At 35.0% G+C, this 26711-nt stretch overlaps 1 protein-coding gene across 3 annotated transcripts in view; it reads right to left on the reverse strand.

The window, feature by feature from the left end:
• Nucleotides 1-26711, reverse strand: part of ALCAM (activated leukocyte cell adhesion molecule) — a 207674-nt gene that overhangs the window by 59009 nt on the left and 121954 nt on the right. For all 3 annotated transcript variants that reach the window (XM_047793185.1, XM_047793169.1, XM_047793176.1), the window contains exon 2: nt 15-115. In XM_047793185.1, the coding sequence (XP_047649141.1) occupies nt 15-115 (101 nt within the window). The remainder of the gene's footprint in view (nt 1-14; nt 116-26711) is intronic.

The following is a 26711-nucleotide window of genomic DNA, read 5'->3' on the forward strand; positions in this document are numbered from 1 at the left end:
TAGGTCACACTTACATATTTCCATTTGCCAAACATGAGATTCTGAGGTACATCGAGTCGGCAAGGCATGATAATGTTATCTCCATATGCTGAGTTTACAGTATACAATCCGAGACCTTTAGAAAAAAAAGGAGAAAAAAGGAAAAGATGGTAAGTGTTTTCTTAAAATAACCAAGTAGATAACTTCAGTTCAAGATGTATCTCTTAATGAAGGTTATCTATTATAATTTTATCTTAGATGACATACAACAAAGTATGTAGTTAGAAGATATTTTCTATTTAAATATCAATAGCTCTTATTCAGCTACCACGCTCTTGAATGTCCCACAGTTCAAACTATAGACCTCTCAGTTTCACCAGGGAAGAGATAAGTAGTGTATGTCAAAGAAATGGAGTGGAATCTGAAAGTGTATTTTCTCCTTCACTGTATTTCATTAAAAAAAAAAATTTCACTGTATTTCATAGAAGTGGAGGACTATACAAAGAGATTAATACACTTACAATTCTCAAAAATGAGCTTTAAATATATTCGCTTCTCATTTGAAAGTATTATCAAAGTTAACATCTATAATTTTTTAAAAATGATTAAAAACAACTAAATCTTTTTTTTTTTACTTTTTTTTTCTTTTTAGGGCCATACCTGCAGGATATGAAAGTTCCTGGGCCAGGGGTCGAATCAGAGCTGCAGCTGCAGGCCTACACCATAGCCACAGCAACGCCAAGTCACATCTGCGACCTACACCACAGAAATGCTGGATCCTTAATCCACTGAGCAAGGCCAGGGATCAAACCTGCATCCTCATGGATGCTAGTTGGGTTCGTTACCGCTGAGACACAATGGGAACTCCACAACTGAACATTAATTATAAGTGGGAAAATGAGCATAAAAATGGCCTACTTTACAGTAGTAATTGTTGAAATACTAGTTTTCATTTTATACAGAAAATATTAACCTGATAAGAATCTGGAGTATGAAAATTCTTCATGAAGTTATCTACAAAGTAATTATACTGCTTTTTTTTGGTAGACAGTCTATCATAAGCCATAGTTTGCTACTAAGATACAGAAAACTTCCTGGTCTTATTTAATTCCTTATTGGAAATAATGCAAATGATCAATATTTAAATTTTCAATAACACCCCACATTTTTGCATATGTATGTAACATACTATTCAAATTTGTATATATTCATGAAGTTAAAAAAAAAACATGCATTTACCTTGGCCATAGTAAAATACTTAGGAAATATATATCAGATGTTTTCACCTTATTTTGTTTACAACTATCTTTAAGTTTAAATACTTTTACAATTAAGTATCTATCAAGATATGTCACAATTGGATATAGAGTGTGAAGGGACTAAATTCGTATTTTAAACTGAAGACAAAAAGATGACATTTTGTCCACCAGGTGGTGCTAAAGTGCAAAGCTAAGGCAATTTACAACTCATAAATAAGACGATCTTAGGACTTTCTGAAGAAATGGGACAAGGTGGAAACCATCTTTCACTGTTACCCATCAATCACACCACTACAAAAATTTCATGGAGAGATAAAAAACAATAACCTTAGTAAAGAAAGAAATGGTAATAAAATTCCGATTTTAAAATTCTATCAACCGAGGAAGCTACTTTCCTTTAAATCAATTTTGCTCCAGTGAACAAAAACAATTACAAAGAACACAAATCTCATGTAAATTTGCCATATACTTTCCAGGATCTTTAACATTGTTAAGAAAAAGAAATGAAGTGTAAGCCATGAGAATGTGTTTTTAGAGACAAAAGTTTTACTAAAATTTCATTTATAATGAAAAATTATAATTTTCCATCAGTATTTTTTAATTGTTTAGTGTCCCCTATATGGTAATTTTTCCTTTTTACTTTAAATCCTTGATGGGCTTAACACTGTAAATGAAGAAATGATCTCTTCAGCCTTGTTAAAAAAAATTGTGAGGCTTTAAATATATGGTTGCAGACAAGCAAAGTGATGACAGTTAAGAAATTGCCATTTTCACAATATAGTACCTTATTTTCTATAATACTTTGGATCCTAAATGTGGAACTTCTGTCATGTATTTTAGGATCTGTTCATGTACTATACAGAGGCAGTTATGCCAAGCCATGGAAACCATTTTGTGATTTAATATTTTGGGGTTTTTTTCATCAGTACATAGCAAGACAGTTGAATATGTAATGACTCTACGACAATATGGATCTCTTCCTTAAATTAGAGCAGGACATGCCCTCTAATAATCTATCATTATAAAAACACAACTTCTTTTGACAACTGACAGTCTCCCATGGTTGGTCAAAGAGAGAAGATAGCTCACAGAGCTTAGGTATCAATGAGGTGATTCCTTTGCTAGGTACAGAGAAATAAAGATTCTTTTCCAATAACTTTAGTGCTTTGATCTTTCTTACAGACCATTTTTCTTTCCTCTTCTCTACAGAACTTTAATGGACTATATATATACATTAAATTCTATAATTTTATAATTATATTTTATAACTGATTTGAAATTTTTTAGAGTTGATTTCAAAGCTTATGAATTTCAACTACATAGTGTATTAGCATGATGAAAGCACAACTAGAGCAGGGAAGAGACTATATAATTCGTCTTTTTAGGGCTGCATCTGTGGCACATGGAGGTTCCCAGGCTAGGGGTCAAAACAGAGCTATAGCTGCCAGCCTATGCCACAGTCACAGCAATGCAGGATCTGAGCTGCATCTGCAAACTACACTGCAGCTCATGGCAACACTGGATCCTTAACCCACTGAGAGAGGCCATGGATGGAACGCATGTCCTCATGGATACTAGTCAGGTTCTTTCCTGCTGAGCCATAATAGGAACCCCGAGACCCCATATTTTTTAATTTCTGTACCCCAGAGACAATGCTTGGCATTTAATGGGCATCTAATAAGATAATTTCTCATTGGAATCTTTTGGAGTCCTTTCCACTTTGGTTATCGAGTTAATATCTTTGAAAATCAGGGAGGAGTTGACAACAGTGAAACTTGGAGAATTCTTACTCTACCATGTACTGTAAAGGCTGTCATATATTGTCGTCAGTGTGTAGGGAACATGGATTTAGGCTTGGATGGCACTCTTACTTGCAGAAAAACAAGCATGAAGCAAATGTTTTTATAAGAGTTTATAGATGAAATGACAGGAGAGAAGATTTCTTTCCTCCCTTTCAAAAGAAATTAAGGATTGTTTGTTTTCTCTGATTTACAAATGATACTATGAAATGCCTCTTTCCTTACTTGTGGTAACCACAAAACAGAGAGCTGTTTTAAACAGTATTCGCAAATTCATTGTCTTTCAGTGACAGCTCCATATTCAAAATTAGCCAGGACAAGACTCTCTAGAGCATAGCAGATATAAGAGAAATAAGACCTCTGACAAGAATGAGGGCGGTAGGTAAAAGAGCAGCAGTTACAAACAGAAGCACTGGTCCATAAAGTGAGGGCAGAATGAATGATAATCAGTTAGATGGATTTGGAGCCACAATCAACGAAGATTTCAGAAATAATTTTTATATTTGCTATATTCATCAGCTTTCCTCTTGTAAGAGGATAACGATTCCCAGGTTCATCTGATAGTAAGACTAAGGCCTGCACGTGTAGGAGAGCGAATAACTCTCACCCCAAGGGATAAAATGGCTACAAAAACTACTGTAATTTGGTAATGAATTAGCTTCTTGATGTCTCTTTGAGATGAAGTGCCAGCGAGACCCAAAGCACCTGTCATCAGAAATAATTGTTTAGACTCTTCATAGAAGAGATTTTTGTCTTTGAATTGCCAAATCTGAATTAAACTTAGCTTACTAGGATTCCCCTGCAACTTCCTCCCTGTTATATTAGTTTGGTTAAATTATTCATTGTTTTGTAGCCTAGAGATTATTGGGCACTATTGCAAATATAGAATGCCTATGATGTTCTTCCTCCAAGAGGCTAAATATAAATATAGAAGGACTGTGTGTGTGCACAAGGGTATGCATTTCTGTACTGTACACATTCTGTCTCTGTGTATATGCATATGTCATAACATATTTTAAACTGAGCTAAATCATCTTCTATATTAAACGTGTTCTAAAAAGATAATGTTAGGAATTACTAATATTATTGTTGCTACTAAAATGTCTTGACAAAAAATAAAACATTAAAGTGTTATATCTGAGAAGCAGTGTGTAATTATTTAAACAGTTTTAATGAAGAGTTATTAACTAAAGATAAAGAACAACAGAATTAGAAAGGCTACATAGGGGAATTCAGTGGGTATAAGATGAGATAAGTACAGCATAAGAAAAATGTATTGATCAAATAATTCTGAGATACAGAATTCTCAGACAAGTGATCATAAAAATAAGATAATTCTAGTTATGCCTTTAATACAACAGATAATTTAAAGAAGTACTGAAACAGACTCTGGTAAACTTTGAAGTTAGGAAAAGACTTTTTATTTATAATTAAAGTAATAAAATTATAATAACATTGGCCATGTTGGTGAGAATTTCTTTTTCTATATGAAGCAATTCTTAAGGACTATCAAGGTCAGATTAATCATTCTCTTTGCATTGTTGAAAAATAGATATTTGAGTTGAGGTCGCTTAAAAGTCAGAACCTGCTACCACATTTCAAGTGGAAGTACAGCAAATAATATAGAATAACATAGGATCAGAATTCACCCAAGTCTATTTTACATGCTGTCATTTAGCATGGTTAATTATTTTTATTGCACTGATACTTTAATAGCATCATCACCCTTAAAAGCATTTTTTTCCCCACTCTCTAGCTATGTTAGGTGCCACAGAAGGGTTAATCACATACAATTGTCTGAGAACTTAAGACACAAGAACTAAATTCCAGTTCTACAGAAATTTTAGAGAAATTTATTTGTGCACATAAATTGCTGGGGAGGAAATAGCTAAAAATGAGAGTTAGCCCTAGGAGTTACTTTCATGTTTACTTGACTGATTTTGACAGATAAACATGCTGGTGTTCCTATTTGCTTCATTAATGACTTAAGAGATGTACAACTCAGAGTTCCCATCATGGCACAGTGGTTAATGAATCTGACTAGGAACCATGAGGTTGTGGGTTTGGTCCCCGGCCTTGCTCAGTGGGTTAAGGATCCAGTGTTGCCATGAGCTGTGGTGTAGTTTGCAGACACGGCTTGGATCTAGCGTTGCTGTGGCCGTGGCATAGGCTGGCAGCTGTAGCTCCGATTGGGCCGCTAGCCTGGGAACCTCCATATGCCACGGGTGCGGCCCTAAAAAAAAGAAAAAGAAAAAAAGATATGTATAACTCTAATTAAAACATACAGTGCTTCTCAACCTCATCACTACTGACATTTGGGGCTGAATAAATCTTTATTGTGGGGGCTGTCCTATGTACAGGATCCCTGTGTCTGCTCACTGGATGTCAGTAGCACCTTCTCCCCAGTAGGACAACAAGAAAGTCCTCAGACATGACAAAGGTCCCCTTGGAGGCAAAACTGCCACCTCACATCCCACCTAGTTGACAACTTAGACCTTCACTCATTTACTAAAACTGTGGTTTCCAATAAAGGGATCATTGTTGTACAACAGAAACTTCATAATCACTGAATATGAATGAAGGGATGGAGGAAGCAATGGCCCATAACATCTGGTTATTATCAAATTTGTTTTCCTCACAGAAACATATGATATTAAATTATAATAGGAGGATTGATTTCTGACCTTGAAATATTGGGATCCAATTCAATTCAAGAAATTACAAAAGAAATACTGCTTTAGTGAATCTACTTCATGTAGCATAATCAAACATAGATTATACATACTATATATGCTTTTTAAACTGTACATATTACATGCATTTCATGTAATATGATATAATATTATAGTTCTACTGATAGAGGATAAAGCTGATGCCTCTAAAGAGTCTTCCAAACCTGATTTTATGATTCAATGGCACAAAGTTATCTTATCTCATAACTCCTTCCATAAATTATTATATTAAACAAGAATTTAAAATTTTTGTCGAGGTTGAATAATACATAACAAGTAAGGTGTGTGTGTGTGTGTGTGTGTGTGTGTGTGTGTGTGCACATGCATCTGTGTGTGATACAAGGGCCTGTGATTCCCAAGTAACTTGGCATGTGTGGCAGGTGGGAGGAGACACCTGATGGAACCTAATATTTTGCAGAAGACAGAAAACAGCTACCTTACCCCTTTTTTCTTTTTTCTTTTCTTTTCTTTTTTTTTTTTTAGGGCTGCACCCATAGCATATGGAAGGTCCCAGGATAGGGGTCAAATCAGAGCTGCAGCTGCTGGTCACAGCCACAGCCACACCAGATCCAAGTTGCACCTGTGATCGACACCACAGATCGTGGCAACAGTGGATCCTTAACCCACTGAGCAAGGCCAGGGATCGAACCTGCGTTCTCATGGATACTAGTCAGATTCTCTTCTGCTGAGCCACAACAACAGGAAGTCCCCTTTTTTCTTTCTCAATTTCCCTCACAAACTTGGTTACTTGGGGGCCATGCTGGGTCTTTGCTGAATCACTGGTAGGAATATATTTTTTCAAAATTTATTTCCTGTATTGCTTCTCACAAGTATCATATATTATATTATAGGTATAATTGTGTAATGCCTATGTATAAGAAAAATAGTAATACCTCCTTTCTCTTTCTCTCACCAGTTCTTAATGATTCTATAAATGCATTGTATTATATCTTAAATGGTTAGGACACTGCGGGATAACATTTAGATGAAAAAAAGACCATCTTACTAAATTATAAAATAATTACTAGTACTCAGGAATATGTTTTAATACATTTGTTCTTTAAATCACTTACAAGTTTGATATATTATAAAGATCAAAATGTTTGTCTTTTTAGTAAAGTATAGGTCAATGTAATAATCCATATTATGTCATAGAAGGTAGATCTATAAAAATTGTAATTTTTAAAATATAGTACTATTATTTACATTACTGTGCAGAAAATTATCTTCTCAATTTACCATATGCACAGCTGGATAAGGCACAATTCGTCCCAACTGGTTTAGGCTTTATCCCATCTCTGCCTCATTTTTTTTTTTTTGGTCTTTTTGTTGTTGTTATTGTCGTTGTTGTTGTTGTTGCTATTTCTTGGGCTGCTCCCGCGGCATATGGAGGTTCCCAGGCTAGGGGTCGAATTGGAGCTGTAGCCACCGGCCTACGCCAGAGCCACAGCAACGCGGGATCCGAGCCGCGTCTGCAACCTACAGCACAGCTCAGGGCAACGCCGGATCGTTAACCCACTGAGCAAGGGCAGGGATCGAACCCGCAACCTCATGGTTCCTAGTCGGATTCGTTAACCACTGCGCCACGACGGGAACTCCTCTGCCTCATTTTTTATCATTGTTCCTTGGAACAACCTATCTGCTCCAGCTCTAGACATCCTTCAAGGCCTATCTTAAGAATCATCTATTTACATTTTCAATCATGTATCAAGTATTTACTGAACACCTACCACAGGCAAAGTGCTAGATGTTCTTTGTGGGGGAAATATATAAATAAAATAATGAGGTCTACTCCTCAAGGAAGATGATGGAATTTATCTGACCTGCTTATTAGGTAAAGTAAGTGGTGGTATGGCAAAGCAGAGAAAGGAATCCCAGCAATGAGCTGAGGCTATTAAGTCTTCTTGGAGGAAATTTCATTTAATCTGAAAACTGTATAAAGGTTTCTATAAATGGGAAGATGAGAACTTCTTTACCAGTCTGTCATAACTAGGGACCATGTCAAGGTACTGAATGATATTTGGCTTCTCTCTTCCGGCAAACTCCATTTTTTATTACAGTAATTTCTACAAAGTAGATCTTTGATCTTTATAAGGAACATGTCCTAAGACTGGCAGTTTTCCCAAATTCATAAATGCACATAAAATTTTCCTAATAAAATGTAATAAACTGTTAGATCTTTTCACTTTTCCTTTGCTTTCATCACCAACACTAGCATTTGGATTCCATTTGGGGTCACGTAAGTTATAAGAAAAATTTCATTTAGAAATTATTTTAAAGCAATACAAATGATTTGTGGACACTTATTTTTATTTTTTGAGAAATGCCTCATGAATTTTAAATCAGCAAATGTAGAGTTTCTACTGTGCCTGCTAGAATTTCTTAACTTGGGATCCCTGAATGGACTTTAGCAGCAAAGTAGCAGGATAAAAGATTAACATTCAGAAATCAGTCATATTTCTGTATACTAACAATGAATATTAGAAAAGGAATATAAAAATACAATAGCTTTTAAAATTGCACCCCAAAAAAATCAAATAACTGGGAATAAACCTGACCAAGGGGGTGAAAGACTTTTATGCTGAGAACTATAAAACATTAATCAAGGAAATTAAAGAGGATGCAAAGACATGGAAAGATATTTCATGCTCCTAGTTTGGAAAAATTAATATTGTAAAAATGGCCATACTACCCAAAGCAACCTACAGATTCAATGCAATCTCCAGCAAATTACCCATGACATTTTTCACAGAACTAGAACAAACAATCCAAACATTTATATGGAACCACAAAAGGCCCAGAACTGCCAAAGCAATCCCGAGGAACAAAAATCAAGCAGGAAGCATCACTCCCAGACTTCAGGCAATATTACAGAGCCATAGTAATCAAGACAGTGTGGTACTGATACCAAAACAGACAGACAGACCAATGGAACCAAATAGAGAACCCAGAAACAAACCCAGACACCTATGGTCAATTAATCTTTGACAAAGGAGGCAAGAATATAAAATGAGAAAAAAACAGTCTTTTCCGTAAGTGGTGCTGGGAAAACTGGACAGCTACATGTAAATCAATGAAACTGGAACACACCCTCACACCATGCACAAAAGTAAACTCAAAATGGCTTAAGACTTAAATATAAGACATGACACCATCAAACTGCTAGAACAGAACATAGGCAAAACTTTCTCGGACATCAACCTTACAAATGTGTTCTCAGGTCAGTCTCCCAAAGCAACAGAAATAAAAGCAAGAATAAACCAGTGGGACCTAATCAAACGGACAAGCTTTTGCACAGCAAAGGAAACCATATGTGTATGTGTGTGTGTGTATATACACACACACACACACATATAAGACAACTTACAGAATGGGAGAAAATAGTTTCAAATAACACAACTGACAAGGGTTTAATCTCTAAAATATACAAACAACTTATACTCAACAGCAAAAGAGCCAACAACCCAATTGAAAAATGGGCAAAAGACCTGAATAGGCATTTCTTCAAAGAAGATGTACAGATGGCCAACAAACACATGAAAAAATGCTCAACATCACTGATTATTAGAGAAATGCAAATCAAAACTATCATAAAGCCACATCACAGCAGTCAGAGTGGCCATCATTAATAAGTCCATGAATAACAAATGCTGGAGAGGGTGTGGAGAAAAGGGAACCTTCCTGCATTGCTGGTGGGAATGTAAATTGGTATAACCACTATGGAGAACAGTATGGAGGTACCTTAGAAAACTATATATAGACCTACCATATGACCCAGCAATCCCACTCTTGGGCATATATCCAGACAAACTTTCCTTGAAAAAGACACATGCACCTGCATGCTTATTGCAGCACTATTCACAATAGCCAAGACATGGAAACAACCTAAATGTCCATTGACAGATGATTGGCTTAAGAAAATGTGATATATATATATATATATATATATATATGTGTGTGTGTGTGTGTGTATATATATGTGATATATATATATATCACATATATATGTGTGTGTGTGTATATACACACACACACACACACACACACACACACACACACACAATGGAATACTACTCAGCCATAAAAAAGAACAAATGAATGCCATTTGCAGCAACATGGATGGAACTAGAGACTCTCATCTTGAGTAAAGTCAGTCAGAAAGAGAAAGACAAATACCATATGATATCACTTATATCCAGAATCTAATATACGGCACAAATGATCCTTTCCACAGAAAAGAAAATCATGGACATGGAGAACAGACTTGTGGTTATAAAGAGGGAAGGGGACGGAGTGGGAGGGACTGGGAATTTGGGGTTAATAGATGCAAACTATTGCCTTTGGAATGGATAAGCAATGGGATCCTGCTGTATAGCACTGGGAACTATGTCTGGTCACTTGTGATGAAGCATGATAATGTGAGAAAAAAGAAAGTATGCATGTATGTGTGATCGGTCAACTTGCTGTGCAGTAGAAAATTGACATCATACTGTAAATCAGCTATAATGGAAAAAATAAAAATTATAAGAAAGTATATGAAATACCTAAAAGAAAAATTAAAAATTAAAATAAAACCCCTCAAATTATAGTATACTAAAACATCTTTTTTTTAAAGAGAGAGAATTCAAATCTGTCATCAGATTCTCAAAGATTACCTTGAATAAAAAATAACATGTTTAAGGTTCATTCTATATTAAATATAATCTGGAAGCACAATTTGATGGTATCTATCAAAATTTTAAATGCTTATAACCTTTGATTCAATAATTCTACTTCTGACAATCTATCTTAAAAAAAGTTTTTGCAGAAGTGCACAATTATATGCAAAGATAACAGCATTATTTTGAATAATCTAAAACTGGAGGAGCCTAAATATTCATTATGGCAAAAATATAACCTAGAATGTATATCCAAAACAATGCTTTACATAACCCACTGAGAAGAAATAAGAACCAAAACCAATGTTTTTCCTTTTCTCTCTATATATTTCAGTATTTATAATTTTTATCATTCATTCATTCACTGGTATGCCAAGCACCCTTTTAGGGTGAGCAATTCACATTGGTAAAAGGAAAAAGAAATCCTGTTCTCATGGAGTTTAAATTCTAGACATAAATTTATTCACGTATTTTAAAGTTTAATTTATTTTCATAAAAGGAGGAACTTGTCAGTTTAATTTGTCCACTATGCTGCAACCTATTAGAAGGAAAAGCTTACATTTCACCCATATTGAATTCACTGCAGTACCATGAAGCTTTAAAATATTGGTAAAATAAATCTGCACTGGAGTGTATTGAAGAGAACTCTGTAAGATCATATTCTCATAGCCCTTACTCTTTAGTCTTCATTCAGTATTTCAGAAAACCATATACTACTCTTTGAAATTCTAGGGAATCCAGGAAGGTGGGCATGGGGGTGAGGTACTATGGTGATTAAAAATCAATGTCTTAACATTGTCCCCTGCCAAAAGCTATTTTGGCTTTAAAAAACTTTTTGATGTAATATAACATACATGCAAAACAGTGCACTGTTCTAGATTTGCATTTGAAATGTCACTGAAAGCATCAGAATTTAGAGTTTCTTTGGCATCTCTGCTTACATTCTTTGTTCTGAGAATGAGACTGGGATTTCCACACATTTGTCTCACAGCAGAGCTCTGTGTCACCAAGTCCTCATTCCTCACTAATGAGCTTTTGACTGGGCCATGGGATCTCTATCAACATGTCAAGACACTGGTCCCTTCGTGGGGACAAATGCAAATAAAAATACTTAAGAACATTTTATGCTCTGTGTATGTATGTGTGTTGGGGGGGGGAGTGGGAAGGGGGACGACACTGAACCAGAAACCTTAAATTTGTATATGAAAAGAACAATATTCTATATTTTATTTTAAAATCAATTTTCATAGTGGAGATTAATAAGAGAATGCTCAAATATATTTTCCTTTATATTCTACAGTTTACTCATTGAAATGAAAAATGTTTATATAATTAATAATTTATATAAGTTGAAGTTCATAAGTTGACTATTTCTACTATCATACTTCTCTCCTTATTATCTAGGACTTGATACTGTCTTTAAGGAGAGTCGGCTCAGACAAACAATATAATGAAACTCAGTAAAATATTATTTCCTTTTGTTTCTTGCCTCTAATTCAATTTCCTGCATTAGTTCTTGCATTTTCTCTACCAAAAGCCTGAGGACTTCATTTGGGAACCAGCTTAACTAAAGATGTAGGTAGAAGGAACCAATATTTGAATACTCCCCAGGTCAAAATAAAGCAAAAGAGAGGTGAATACATTTATGCTCCATTGCTCTGAACATTTTCTCAGCATGTAAGTCCAGATTTAACTGTTTGAGAGTATCGACCTATTTAACGGCAAAAAGTTACATTTTCTTGTGATTTTGCCAGATAAATTGTATTGAAATTATGAATATGATTTAATTATTTTAGCAAAGACAATAACTGTAGTGTATTCATGAAAACACTATCAACAGGAAAGCAGGCACAGCACTTCACAAAAGACCTTAATTGCATCATCTGAAGTAATGGAAACTTTTGGAATTTAGACTAGAGTCTGTCTTCAGAAAGCATTCATAGTCATTGTGACATTACTGAATTTATTTTCTGCAAATAATTTAGTGCCATGACAACAAAAAGACCTCTTGATTTGAGATAATCAAAGCTGTCCTTGATAACATTCCCCAACCCCCAAACAACAAATTCCTAATAGCTTTGATAGTCCTCAAAATGCCTTAGAAAAAATATATCACCAAGATTTTTAACCAATAAGGTTATTGTTTTTACAGAGAGCTTCTGTTAATAATAGCTTGTGCTAATTGTATTGCTTTAGCATTTAAAGTAATATTCAACAGTATTAGAGAATTTTATCTTATGATTGATGTAGTGAATCACTGGGGGTAGCAAATAAATTGTCAGGGCTCCTGAGGGAGCAGAGTAGTAAACTTTGGCTTTTGAATTGGTTGAGTGATTTGGCCAGTGTGCCTGCTTCTGGTACCTTCCCCATTAAGTATTTAACTAGGTACTCACACATGTTTACATAGGTTGAAATAGGTTTTTGCTCTTTTCTTCCCATGAATCCCAATTAGCATTGCCTATGTCTCCTGAGGATATAAATTTGTACAATCAAACATGGTAAGTAATAAAGGCTAAAAAGCTATTTAATAGGTTTTTCCACATATTTGATGCAGATTGCTGGCTGATTTCCAAGACTAGATTTGTGTAAATTCCATGCTTTTAATTGACAACTCCCTGCAGGGGTTATAATATAAGTTAAGGTCATAGGAAGAAAATGATGGCTTTCTATGGCATTTTCCTTTTTTTGAGAACTAAACTTAGCTTATGATGAAATCTAGTTTTCTAGTTTTGAGGAGGAAAACAGAAACATTTGTCCAAGATAATTTTTTGAAAGAGATTAAGACCACAGGAAAGATAGAATTTAAAAAATTAAAAGTAAAACAAATAGTTGCAGAGCTTAGGAAATCAACATAATCTGTTATATGAAAATAAAATCATATTCTAGCCTTAAGAAACCTGTGTCTTCTCAAGGACCATGTAAACGTAAAAATGATACCCATGATTATAACCTGTCTAGAGGGAGCCCAAAGGCGTTACTCTGAAATGCATGAACTAAGACAATACTGTCATCTATTAATATTAACAATAACTTTTCATAGATTCCATTTTCCCTGACAGTCATTATTCTTAATTGATGAGTGGGAGGTAAAGTGGGAAAGAGAACAAGATAATTTAGGAAGGCAATGAGTAGAAATGAGAAATATAGGAAGCTGTATTAAAAGGCAGTTTTATCATTTCTAAGGGTGTCAGAAGGAAGAATACTTTTAAATATCTTATAAAATCTGGACCTGAATTTGCCTCCAGCTTTAAAACTTTCCCTTACTTCTAAAGATTTTTACTTACCTCATAGTCCCAGTGGTCCACTGTAACTTAAAAATGTGCCATATTTATGCTTTGATTTAGGAAATGGTTTAATTTATGGAAGACCAGCCATTATGGACCGAGTGACAAAAAATAAAGATAAAAAAACCAACCATAACAAAAACCCACCAAGAAAGGATAATAAATTCTTATAGCAGAAAAGTGGCTCTTTTGCATTCAGTTGGTTTTCTACACCCATTAGGGTTTGCATCCTATTTCACTTGCCTCAGTTTTACACCTTCATATTCTTATATAAGCATCAGCTAAATAAACGCTTTCTCTTTATTACTCAAGCAAAAAAATGTTTGCTCATATGATTTAATTATTTTAGCAAAAACAACAGCTCTACTGTATTCATCAAAACAGGAAAGCAGGCATAACCCTTCACAAAAGACCTTATAGACTTTCAACTGCTGGGGATGTAACTTATCAAGGACCCCAACTGCTGCCTTCTAACCTAATACCAAGTTTGTTTGGAGGCCACACTTTCAAGGAGCTGAACTCACTCAGGACTGAGCATAGTGGGGATACTAAGGCAGGCAAAGTTCTTGGAGATAAGAGACTCCTAGGACTCACTGCCAAACCTTCCTTAGGCTGCAGGACAGTCTAAGGCATGTCCACTCAACTATCCTTCCCTCTCTCTTTCCCTTTGAAAAGATTTATATTGCCCCTGACACTTCTCCTAGGCCACTAGCTCCTTCCTTAATTTTTTTACTCACATAAGTATTCCGCCTAATACAATCCTTACACGTTAATCCATTTTGACATCTGCTTTTGTGAAGATCCTGACACAGGACTGAAATTAGAATATAAACTTTGTTGACTCTCCAGGATTAGTATACTGTAGGATTCCAGAAAATTTAGATTGCAAGAGGGATGTAGTGAAATAAACCCCTATACTTTGATTTAGTAAAGGGTTAACCAAATTAAAAGTACAAAATACACTAGAGCAATAATAGTAATAATAATGGATATTTTATAGTGCTTTATAGTTTGCAATATTCTTTTATGTACATTGTACATTTTTTTTGCATTTGAGTCTCACAAAAGCCCTGTATGATGAGCAAATAAATGCGAGCCCTAAATGCTGTGATATTATGATGCTTTGTTTGATAGAATATTGTTCATCCCACAAAACCAAGAGACCAAATCAACATGACCAAGCCAGTACACAGTAGAGCCAGAGCTCAAAATTAGTTATCAACTGAAGTCCAATTCTCATCACTATTCAATTTCATTCTTATTTCATTTTAAATTGTGATTAGGCTAGGAATATTGTTTGAAAACTATTAAAATGTTTTCTGTATTTAGTATTAAATAAAATGTTTATATTTAATATAAACACATAGATTGGAAGTACTAGAAAGAAAATAAACCAGAGTTCCCGTCGTGGCTCAGTGGAAACAAATCTGACTAGCAACCATGAGGTTTCGGGTTCGAGCCCTGGCCTCGCTCAGTGGGGTAAGGATCCAGTGTTGCTATGGGTCACAGACACGGCTCGGATCTGGTGTTGCTGTGGCTCTAGCATAGGCCAGCAGCTACAGCTCCAATTAGACCCCTAGCCTGGGAACCTCCACATGCTGTGGGTGCTCCCCTAAAAGGACAAAAGACCAAAAAAAAAAAGAAGAAAAGAAACCAATATATTTGATCACCTCTTTCTCAATGGGATTTTATGTAGCAGCTGAGCATTTGTTGTTGGGAAATACATTAGGTCCTGCTCATGACAGCTCATCTGATTCTCAAACAAAATAGGAAACTGCAAATAACTGAGGAGCTAGGCACCTTTTAGAATGAACCTGAGGCATAATAAAGCCCCTTAATGTAGTCAAGACATACAGTTGACAGGCAGAGTAGCATTTTATCTATGCATTTCAAATACCTAGCACAGTACAGATAATGGAGTAGATTACAGAGAAAAATTTATTGGGTGAATAAAATGAAGGTTAGGATTCAAATCAAGTCTTTCTAACTTTAAAACCTGTGGCTTTCGTCTCCATCGAAAATACTTTTCTAAATTACAACTTTTAAGTGAGTTGAAAATTTAAGTTCACAAAAAACCTGAATGTGAAGCTTTGTAGTAGCTTTATTTAGAATAGTCAAAATATGGAAGCAACCAAGATATCCTTCAGCAGGTGAATGGATAAACCAACTCTGATACAACCATACAATGGAATATTATTCGTCAATGAAAAGAAATGAGCTATCAAGCCATGAAAACACAAAGGAAACTTAAATGTACATTGCTAAGTGAATGAAGCCAATCTTATTGGTCTTCTATATCAATCTGTATGACTCCAAATATAGGACATTATAGAAAAGGCAAAACTATGGAGACAGTAAAAAATCAGGGGTTGCCAAGAGTCTGATGGGAGGCAGAATGGAATGGATAGGCAGAGCAAGAGAATTTTGAGGGCAGTGAAATTATTCTGATACTATAATAGTGGATACAAATTATTAGATGTTTGTCCAAACGTACAAAATATACACCACAAAGAAGAAAACCTATATCAATTACAGACTTTAGTTAATAATAATAATGTAGCAACACTGACTCCTTAACTATAACAAAGGTACAACACTAATGCATGAGGTTAATAATAGAGAAATGGGGATGGGGAGTGTTGAAGGACTCTATATGGTAACGCTCTACTTTCCATTCAATTTCCTTGTAAACTTAAAACAGATTAAAAAATACTCTATTAATTAAAAAATCAATGCACACAGTTTCTTCAGCCTATGGAGTACATTCTATATTCAGACAATCTCATCTAAATTCCCTTGGTTAAGGCAGAGGAAGGGACTTAAGAATCTTCAAGGGTAAAGCTTTGGCTCCACCAGCAAAGGTGATCTCTGTCTAGAAAGCTGAGTCCCCCAGGCAGAACTCTGCAGGAGCACAATACCAAGACCTCTGCTGAACAGTGTCCTGGGTGGCCGTGCTGCAGCCCAGTAAGAGCTGTTTTAAGATTATGTTTTGTTCATACTCCAAATCCCACTGAGGTGTGCTAATACATTTGGTTCATCTTTCCATTTAAAAGAGACATTGTCTTTGATAATTTGTTCATGGTTACTGCTCAGGAAGATAATGACACTCAAAATTCCCCTAAACTGCATATTATAATATTACCTCTTTGGCTCTGCTATTTTTAACCGCTTTTAAAGACAATAATGTCATTAAGGTTAAAAAAAGTTCACTGTTCCTGCACATTAAAGGAATACCAGGTTACAGAGATGAGCTGTAAGTGTGTCAGCAAGGCTTTAGATTGGATCATGTCTTCTGTTTATAAATCTCATTTGAGTTCTATAACTGAAGATATTCCTAAACCATCTCCCTCAGAAGAAATTAATTAGAAAACAAGCAAGCCAAATAGAAAAGACTGAAATGCTTAGACTATGTCGCTGTCTGGAAATCCAAAGGCAATTTTCAGGTTAGTCCCTCCTAAGAGTTCTACCAAAACAAGCTATAAGCATACATTCTTTAGCCACAATTCTACTTCTTTGTGTATATAGAACAGATGATAAAGGTGTCCCTGGTATCAACTTTAAGATGTTTTCTTTTTATCATTTTTGAATTGCTAGCAGCCTTACCATAAAAATAAGATTACTGGTGCAAGTTCAACCTCTCTAAGTATATGTTAAATACCTTCTAGATAATGAGTATGATCTTAGAGTTTCCTATTCAGAAATCTATTGATTCTTGCCTCTAATTTTAAAAACTGGAAGCTATTCTACAAAGGATTTTTTTCAACCCAACATCTTACCTAATAAGAGGTAAACACAAGGTAAACAAGATCAAATGAAATAACTAATATACATGTACCTCAGAAAGATAAATATGGAAGTATGCTATTCAACCTAAAACCTTTATAGCTAAAAGATAACTTAGGATGATGTACATAGGAAAGCCAGTGCAATCTACTGAAAATGGAAAATTTGTATGTGCCCAAAGAATAGTCTATAGTAAATATCAGTTAAAAATTTATCACATATCATTGATATATGCTAACCATCCAGAGCCACAGGGTGCTATAAAAAAGTATGTTTTTTATTATTGACTTCTGCCATAATTTATTTTTTCTAAGATTTTTTTTCTCTAAACTTTTGAAAATAAAATTTCCCTTAATCAAAAATATTTTATTTCATATTAATTTAAATACATTGTACCATAAAGCAATCTGTTGGCTACAATATGTCAGATGCTACATGCCTGCTCTCATACAAACAAAAATACGTTGCTATTCCAAGGAGATTAAAATCTAGAAAAGGCAAGAGACACAAAACTAGCACATAGCATATAAGTTAAGGCACAGTCTCTGGACTCACACTGCATGGGTATGATTCCAGCTCTGCTACTAATAAGGTCAGAAACTTCCGAAGTTACTTGACTTGTATGTGCTCGTGTTTCCAAATCACTAAATGGAAGATAATCATAGTCTCAAGCGCAAGGGTTATTATGATTATTAAATTAATTAATTTGTGTAAGCTGCTTAAAAGAGTGCTTTTCATAGAATATGTGCTCAATAAATGTTAGCTATTATGGCCATTAATCATTAGTGAAATACAAATCAAAACCTGGCTATTACTAAAAAATCAAAAGGTAGGTATTGGCAAGGATGTGGAGAAAAGCGAATCCTTGAACACCGTTGGAAGGAATGTAAATTGGTACCGCCATTATGGTACAATACAGATAAAAACAGAGCTACCATATGACCAAGCAATCCCACTTGGAAACAAAATCACTATATCTAAGTGATATTGCACTCTCATGGGCCTTGCAGTGTTATTCACATAGTCAAGATATGCAAACAACTTAAATGTCTGTCAATAAAGAAAATATGACTTACGCACAAACATGCAAACATAAAGGAATGTTATTCAGGCTTAAAAAAAAGGAAAGAAGGAAATCCTGCCATATGTGACAAGACAGATGAACCTAGACATTACACTGACTGAAATAAGTCATACACAGGAAGACACATACCACACAACCTCACTTATATGTGAAATATATTTTTTAAAAAGGCCAACTCATAGGAACAGAGAAACAGAATGGTAGTTGCTAGAGTTTGGGGAAAAGGCAAAATGGGGAGATACTAGTCAAAGGGTACAGACTTTCAGTCATAAGATGACAAAGTTCTGGAGACCTTTACTGGTGATTATAATTAATAATAATGTATTATATCCTGAAATTTGCTCAGGGAGTAGATCTCAAGGCTCTCCCTCCCAGCCACCATGGCACCCACACAAAGGGAAACTATGTGAGGTGATAGATATGCTTATTAGCTTGAATGTGGTAATCACTTCACAATACATATGTATATTAAAACATCACATTACATATCTTAAATATACACAATTTTTATCTGTCAATAATATCTCAATAAAGCTCAAAAATGTTTTTTATTTAGTGGAATTAAAGTGATTATATGCCAAATGTTGCAGGAGCAGAAGAGAGACCAGTGATAGACAGGAGAACACTCTACCCTAAAAGGACATTCATATTGACCTTCGCAGACAAGGATTTCTTCAAGTGAAGAAAAAACAACAACAACAACAATAAAAGGGGCTTTTGACATATTTTAAGGATGGCAGAGGTCAGATTTATGCTGTTGAGAGTTATCTTGAGCATGGAGGATGATCAGCTGGAGAAGAGACAAGGGGAAGGTAACTCTATTAGAAAGTCTAAATGTTTAGAAGGTCATGTAATAGTAGCAAATGAAATAGGGTGGGGAATGAAGGGAAAGCAGGATGAAAAGGAGCCATTTCCAAAGTGGAAGCTACATGAGCTTCAGTAAGTGTGATGCATCCTGCAATTTACAAAGTTCACATTTCACAACCTAGCTGAGTACACTGCTCATGTGAAGAACAGCTAATACTTGGTCTCTGTAGCAGCACATCGTACACTATGTGTGAAATCACACACTCACTGGGCAATAGGAAAGCTGTCTTTTTGTGTTAGCTCTTTGGAAAAGGCTTGAGACTAAATAAGCAGAACAGTCCAAAACAAATATTAACTCTGGTGGTGTTAGGTGCCTGGATTTCGAAACACAAATTGTTAATGTTACGTGCATTTTGGTTTTAACACATTCAAGCCCTTTTCAGTAAATGCTACAAAATACAGAAAGAGAAAAGCCCAAAGTGCTGGAATGTAGATAGTCTTAAAGAAATCTTGCTGCCTTTTTTTTTTTAATGGCTTTGTGTTTACCAATCAGAGATTTGATTAATAAAGCACAAAAATGAAATGTAAAAGAGTCCTACAACATTGTACTTTTTAGTCACCATTAATTTTTCTCTTTTAGAGCAGTTTCTGAATTCATATGGGACTCCAGAAGTGTTTCTGCAAGCATTGATGAGTGGATCAAGGACCTCATCCCAAGCTCTGATATTAAGCACAAAGCCATTGTGCTGTTATTGTTTAAACATTCCAACTCAAGAGATACTGTGACCAAAGAGGATTGCCAAAGACCATTCTGGCTAACTTCAGTTAAGAGTAAATTTAAGTTTTAACCTGATGCACAATGTCCCTCCCATAAAGGGAGAGGGTGGAAAATATTACTTATATACCTTTCGAATACCTCTTTCAGAAGGCCCTGGCAGCTGGAGTTAGCAGCCTCTGGTGCTCTTGTCTTTACTTCCCTGATGTACAAAAAGGGTAATTGAGCAATTTGTGCTCTGGTCTGCTGGGAAGTCAGTCCATCTGACTCAGCTGCACCTGCATGGTGAGTGGCCTTTCTCCTATTCACCATTCAGGTGCTTTTGTGTGCTTGCCTTAAATGACCTGACTTTAGAAAATGATTTCCAAAATTATGACCTCAAGCCCCCAGGATCAAGGATTGCCCTGTCCACTCAGTTCTTCATTCTTAAAATGTCTGCCATTGAATGTTATGTAGTATATGATGATATATCTTTATTAAAATTTAATTATAATTTAATGATTAATTAAATATATTTTAATTGAATTAAAAATTCAATATAGTTTATTCTATTAAAATTTATTATAACTAATGGCTGAAAGAACACTGGTGTAGGAGTGTAGGAACCTGAGTTCTTGCCTCATATTTACCTTGAAATCATTGAGAACTTGCTTTCCTGGGCCTCCATTTATTTAGTATAACATAAAATAAGGCTTAAATATTCTAGGATTAACATTTCCCAATATAAGAAAAGCATACTGTCAATTTTCAGCTGAGATTTGAAGCCATATTACTTTTGGGTCTGGACTGGCAGAACATTAAAAAAAGAGAATATGTCAGATTTCTTATTTTCACTTTATAATTTAGTTTGTTATTGGTGTTTCCAATGAATATTTTAGTAATGACACTGAACAAACTTTGGTTTTGGTTGCTAATTCAGTATCAATGGTTTTGGATGTAACTTGAGTTTGCCTTAGTTTGGTTCCCACTATCACTTAAGAGTTATTAAAGTTTTTATCACATTGCCTCAGCATATAATATTTTTTGAGTAGTGGCAGGTACTGTGTTTTATATTTCTCCAATAGTACCATCATAGTAACAGAGAGTGTTACAGAAAATTCTGAACCAAACAGAATAATTTTGTTTAAGTATGGAACACAATGAATTAATATTATTTTATCTTAATTTACTTACATTATGGATAATAAAAAAATTAACTGCATTTCAAAATTAGAGTAATATATATATTCGGGATATATTTTATATATTCTGGATTATTCAGATATAATTTTCTAGGTAACTGAAATCTAACCCTTTATGTACCATATATAGATTTTCCAGTTTTTCTTTTAAATGGAAAACATTTGTACCACACTACTCTGTCCTGACTTCAAATCAAATTATACGATAATACCTAATATTTAGAGAGTGCTTAAAAATGTGCTTTCCAAGAACATCATTTGTTCAACCAAATATCATTCAGAATATAAATAAACTTTCTTGTGATAGTTCAATTATTTCCATAAAAATACACTGTGCTTTGATACAGAGAGGATTCTGGGAACCACCGAAGCGATGTTACCTATTTGCCTCCAGTACCATAAACAGCCACTACCCCAACAGGATTTTGACATCACTATGTTTGTCTGAAACAATTTATCCATTTCTCACTATTCTTGTCAGTTGTCACTCTCGCTAATAATAACAGCTCACATTTGCACAGTACTTCAGAACCTACAAAGCACTTCCCCATACATTGCTCCATTTTGTGACTGATTTTGCGGTCCCTTTCCAATTTGCCACCAAAGTGCCAAGCCTTTCTTTAAGTTTAAGATAATCAAACTTAAAAAAGGATTCTGTTTAAAGTGTAAACAGTCTCTGAGTGAGGGACCCCAAGAGTTTTCTTAAGAATAAAGTTTAGATCATGGACACCAGCATTTACTTTGGCTGCTTAGAACCTATGTGTTTCCCACAGATTCCTGGCTGGGCTTTGAGTGGTTGAGGCTGGCAGATAAGAAACCTCTGGCTCTATCAAATGTTTCTGTTTTTGCACTTTTATCAGGAATTGTCTAGTGATTTAGAGATGTTGTTAGAATGAGAAATAACCTTGGAGATTATTCACTGCAGGTTACTCATCATATAACCAAAGAGGCTGAAGATCAGAGAATTTTTAGTGCTAAAGTCAGAAACTACCTTCTGACTCTCAGCCTTGTTCTCTCTCTTAGCAACCACACCATCCATTTGTCCTAAGTCACATTAGTATTTAAGATACCCAATTTTGGGGAGTTTGGTACAAATGATAGGATGAAGATAATATATTTTCAAGTTTATTTACTATGACATGCAGTGAAGCAAGTAATAGAAATGTTGCCTTTCCTACTATTAAACTGTAAATTTTTTATCAGTATTTTCTCCATAGTTTCAAAAGTTGCAGAGAAAACATTTTAAAAAAGACACTGATTCTTTAAAAATTCTGTCTGACTACCCACCACAAACAAAACCTGCATCTTGAAAATACAAAATCCTAAAAGAAAAGGAAGAGAGAAAAAAAAAAAGGAGGGAGAAAGGAAAAGAAGAAAGAAGGGAAGGAGGGAGAGGAAGGATGAAAGGAGGAAGAGAGCTAGCAGAAAAGTAAGACGTTCTTTGTATATAAATACTCAGGAAGCATAGCAACTTGCATGTTTCAATAATTTTCTCCCATCCTAATATAAATTATAATTAGCTTGCAGTTAAGTCAACATAAGTATTTCGAGTGCAGCTTTCTGGCAGCAAGGCAAGGGTGGCTAAAGCAGTCACTTGTATTCTAAGTTATGGTGTGACTAAAACAATTTATTACTATTCCCCCCAAATTCTTCACTTTCAACTAACCAGCACAATACCAAATGCTTTGGTATTAATTTGAGTGAGTGATGGCTTGACTGGATATTTAATTCTTTTTAGGTGTTGAGAAAAAGAAAACAGGCACCTATTACAATCCAGTTCATTCTCATTTTTGTCAAATGACCACACTAGAATAGATGAAAAAAAGAGCAAGGACTTCTAAGATCATAGTATTTCATTTTAATAAAAAATATAAATAACGAGATAAAAGTAGTCCCTATATCTCACTGTAGAAAAGCCAGATTTTCAACTCTTTATCACCTAACAACTTTGTACCACGTTATATACTACATTTATACAACAATAACAAAGTGAAGTACTCTTTTTCTCTTGGCCAGGAGGAATTTGCTTGAACATTTTCAGATTTTATATTTATGACATATTTATGATGATTCACATATTTAGCTTTGGGAGCAGAATTCTGGAGAAGAAATTCTACTATCAATTAATGGAAACTGTGCTGGTAAATCAAATACAACATCCAAGATATAAACTAGAGGAATTTAGCCAATCAATATGTGTCCTAAACAAAACCTATAATGAGGACTCTGAATAGACTATGCAAGTAAAGCCAATCCACAGTACACTGACTTTCTGCAAAAAAAGGTGCCGAAAAAGAAATAGTTGTTATGTAGTTTGAAATAAGAAAAGATAGGTGCTATCACCTTAATTTAGAGAGTCCGCATTCATCAGTACAGCATTTCTAAAATCCCAGTTTTAAAAGGGAACTCTCTTGGGGATCCCTAGAGTTAAGTGGAAATGGAGCAGTGAAGAAAATTGCCATATTTGAACTGAGATTACTTGGGCAAGCTGTTCCGTTTAGAAATTACGTCAGCTTTCCATCAGAGGATCATGGGGATATGCTTTTGGTTCTTCTTGCCATCCCTGCCAAGGTTTCCCCACGTAATTGTGTGTATTTACATGTGATAGGCCGATTACATCAAACAATCACCTTTCCACCCCCAGCAGATTTTAACCAATGAACATAAATTCATTGGTATGTACAAGGAGGGACATGAAGTAGTTTATAGAACACATCCTAGAGGCAAAAAAAATATTTTTTCTCTAGAAGGATAGGATTAAAGGTCTTTTCTATGCATGGCTGGAAATCAAAAGCATGCTAACATCATGTGAATTTTTTTGGTTAGGAATTTGGGAAAGAATTAATAAAACATACCTTAACACTAGGCCTATTGACCAAACTGACAATATCTTAGTATGAAGAAAAACCGCATAAAGTCTACACTCTTTAGCTATAATTTAACATTCTAGTCTGATCTTTTGTCTTAACTGGTTCACTTATCAATTTGGGGGTTCTTCTTACCTAAGGTCATTTACTCTTAAAAGGTATAAAATACAGGCATGTTTTAAATTATATTCTAGCTCTTATATATTGAAGATATGAGATCATCACTCTACTTGATTTGAAAATTCTACTTTGCTTTGCTTGGATTTTTACAGTGAGTTAAACATCATTTCTATTCAGCTGGTGCCTTTTTACCACTTTCATGAGCTCAGAAATAATTCTGTGACATTATACTATTGTAACTTATCGCCATTCATTTGCTTTAAAAAAGGTGAGATAAGTCATGTCCTTTCTATTGCTAAACACATACACCATTTTGAATATACATCAATATAATTAAGGAAATTCTGAAAAACATTAATAAAATGTATTAAAGAAACTGTTTCACTCTATTTGAGAGCAGTTTATGATGGAACACATCTTCACCAAAGGAACAAAGATACTATCTCATGTCACACTGACCAGATAATACCGATAAATGCACATTATCCTAATAAACAGATAATTAAAGCTCCCTGCCCGCCCTCGCCATGGCAGGTTGACAAACATACATGGTGGTAACACATTTATCAAACTTGAGAAAAACAGCATCACAATTCATCTTCTCTACTTAGTATGGAGACCTAAGTCCTGAATTTCTTTTTTTATCATTTATATATATATTTCTACTGTACAGTATGGTGACCCAGTTACATGTACATGTATATATTCTTTTTTCTCACATTACATGTTCCATCATAATTGACTAGACAAGAGTTCCCAGTGCTACACAGCAGGATCCCATTGCTTAGCACAGTATTCGCATATTTTATATTTAGAAAACGTCTTAGGAGTTCCCATCGTGTTGCAGAGGAAACAAATCTGACTAGGAATTATAAAGTTGCGGGTTTGATCCCTGGTCTCGCTCAGTGGGTAAAGGATCTGGCGTTGCCGTGAGCTGTGGTGTAGGTCGCGGACACCGCTTGAATATGGCATTGCTGTGGCTGTGGTGTGGGCTGGCAGCTGTAGCTCTGATTTAACCCCTAGCCCGGGAACCTCCATATGCCGTGGGTGCATGCAGCCCTAAAAAAAGCCAAAAAAAAAAAAGGAAAAAAATAAAGAAAACTTCTCAGTAATGCAATATTTCACATTTAGTTTATCTGACCAGAAAGTACTGAATAGTAAGGCAGAATATTATAGAGCATGGGGAAAAAGCCCAGAGGATTGCTACTCAAATATTCTCGTTTGAACCCTAACATCATGATTTTCTAGTTGTACAATTTTGAATATATTTTTAATTTCTATGCCTGTCTACTTCACAAACTGTAAAAAGGGAATAATTATACCTATCTTTCAGCATTAAGTAAATAATTAATGTAAGACATCCTCAATCACTCTGAGATACAGTAGAACCTTCACAAAAAGGATAGCCCAATTTTCACTTTCAAACAATAAAAGCCAAGGAGACTCTGTTTGGCAACATCTGAGTTTAGTGACCACATCTTCCAAATGAAAAACTGAGACACAGTCTGCCAAGTCTGAATGCATTTATGATGACAGCAGGACAGAATATTTGAAACTGAAAATGTCACTGCTAAGCCTTGATGGGTGTTTATCATGCTATGAGGAATGCAGCCATCAGGAGAACATCCAAGCACATTCATTTTTAAAGGAATTGTATTTAACAGCCTTTGGTGTTTTCATTTTAAAAAAAGAAAGGGGACTAACTAGAGCAAAACACATACCCAAAAAGTCATTTTCTTGAAAAAAATCCCTGCATTATACTTCTCACATTATTATAAATTGTGGTGATGATCAATTCTGATAAACTATATATAGATTCAAACATAAAGACAAAGAGATCTTAAAGGAAGTTCCTTATCATTTAGAAGGGCGGGTGAATGCTTTTCTTCCTTCTCTTCCTCCTCTTCCTCCTCTTTCTATTTAATACCTTGAGAGAAATCATTTCTTATCTTCAATACATTCTGTGACCTTGTAAGAGTCCCCCTTTCTTAGTGAGGATGATTTGTTGTTGTTTAAAGACAATAAATTTGGGGTTTAGGCTTAGGGGGAAGTACACTTTATTTGAATTATTTTCCTTAAAGGATACCATAAAATTTTCTTGTCTTTATTGATTCAATTCAAAAATAGAGTAGAAGACTTTTTTCTTTAGTTACTAAGAAGAGTTAGAAAGAGCTAACAGTGTGAAAGAGGAGATGGAAAAAGCCCATTCCATTCATTTCATATTTGAGTGCTAATCTGTACTGCACTTCATTGTTTCTTCTTTTCTCTTCCTTATGCTTCTGCCATACACACACACACACACACACACACACACACACACACACACACACACACACACACTTTCTTAAAAATTGGACAAGCAGACTATCTAACCTCACTGAGC

Source organism: Phacochoerus africanus, chromosome 1, assembly GCF_016906955.1.
Source record: "Phacochoerus africanus isolate WHEZ1 chromosome 1, ROS_Pafr_v1, whole genome shotgun sequence".
NCBI classification, from domain to species: Eukaryota; Metazoa; Chordata; class Mammalia; order Artiodactyla; family Suidae; genus Phacochoerus; species Phacochoerus africanus.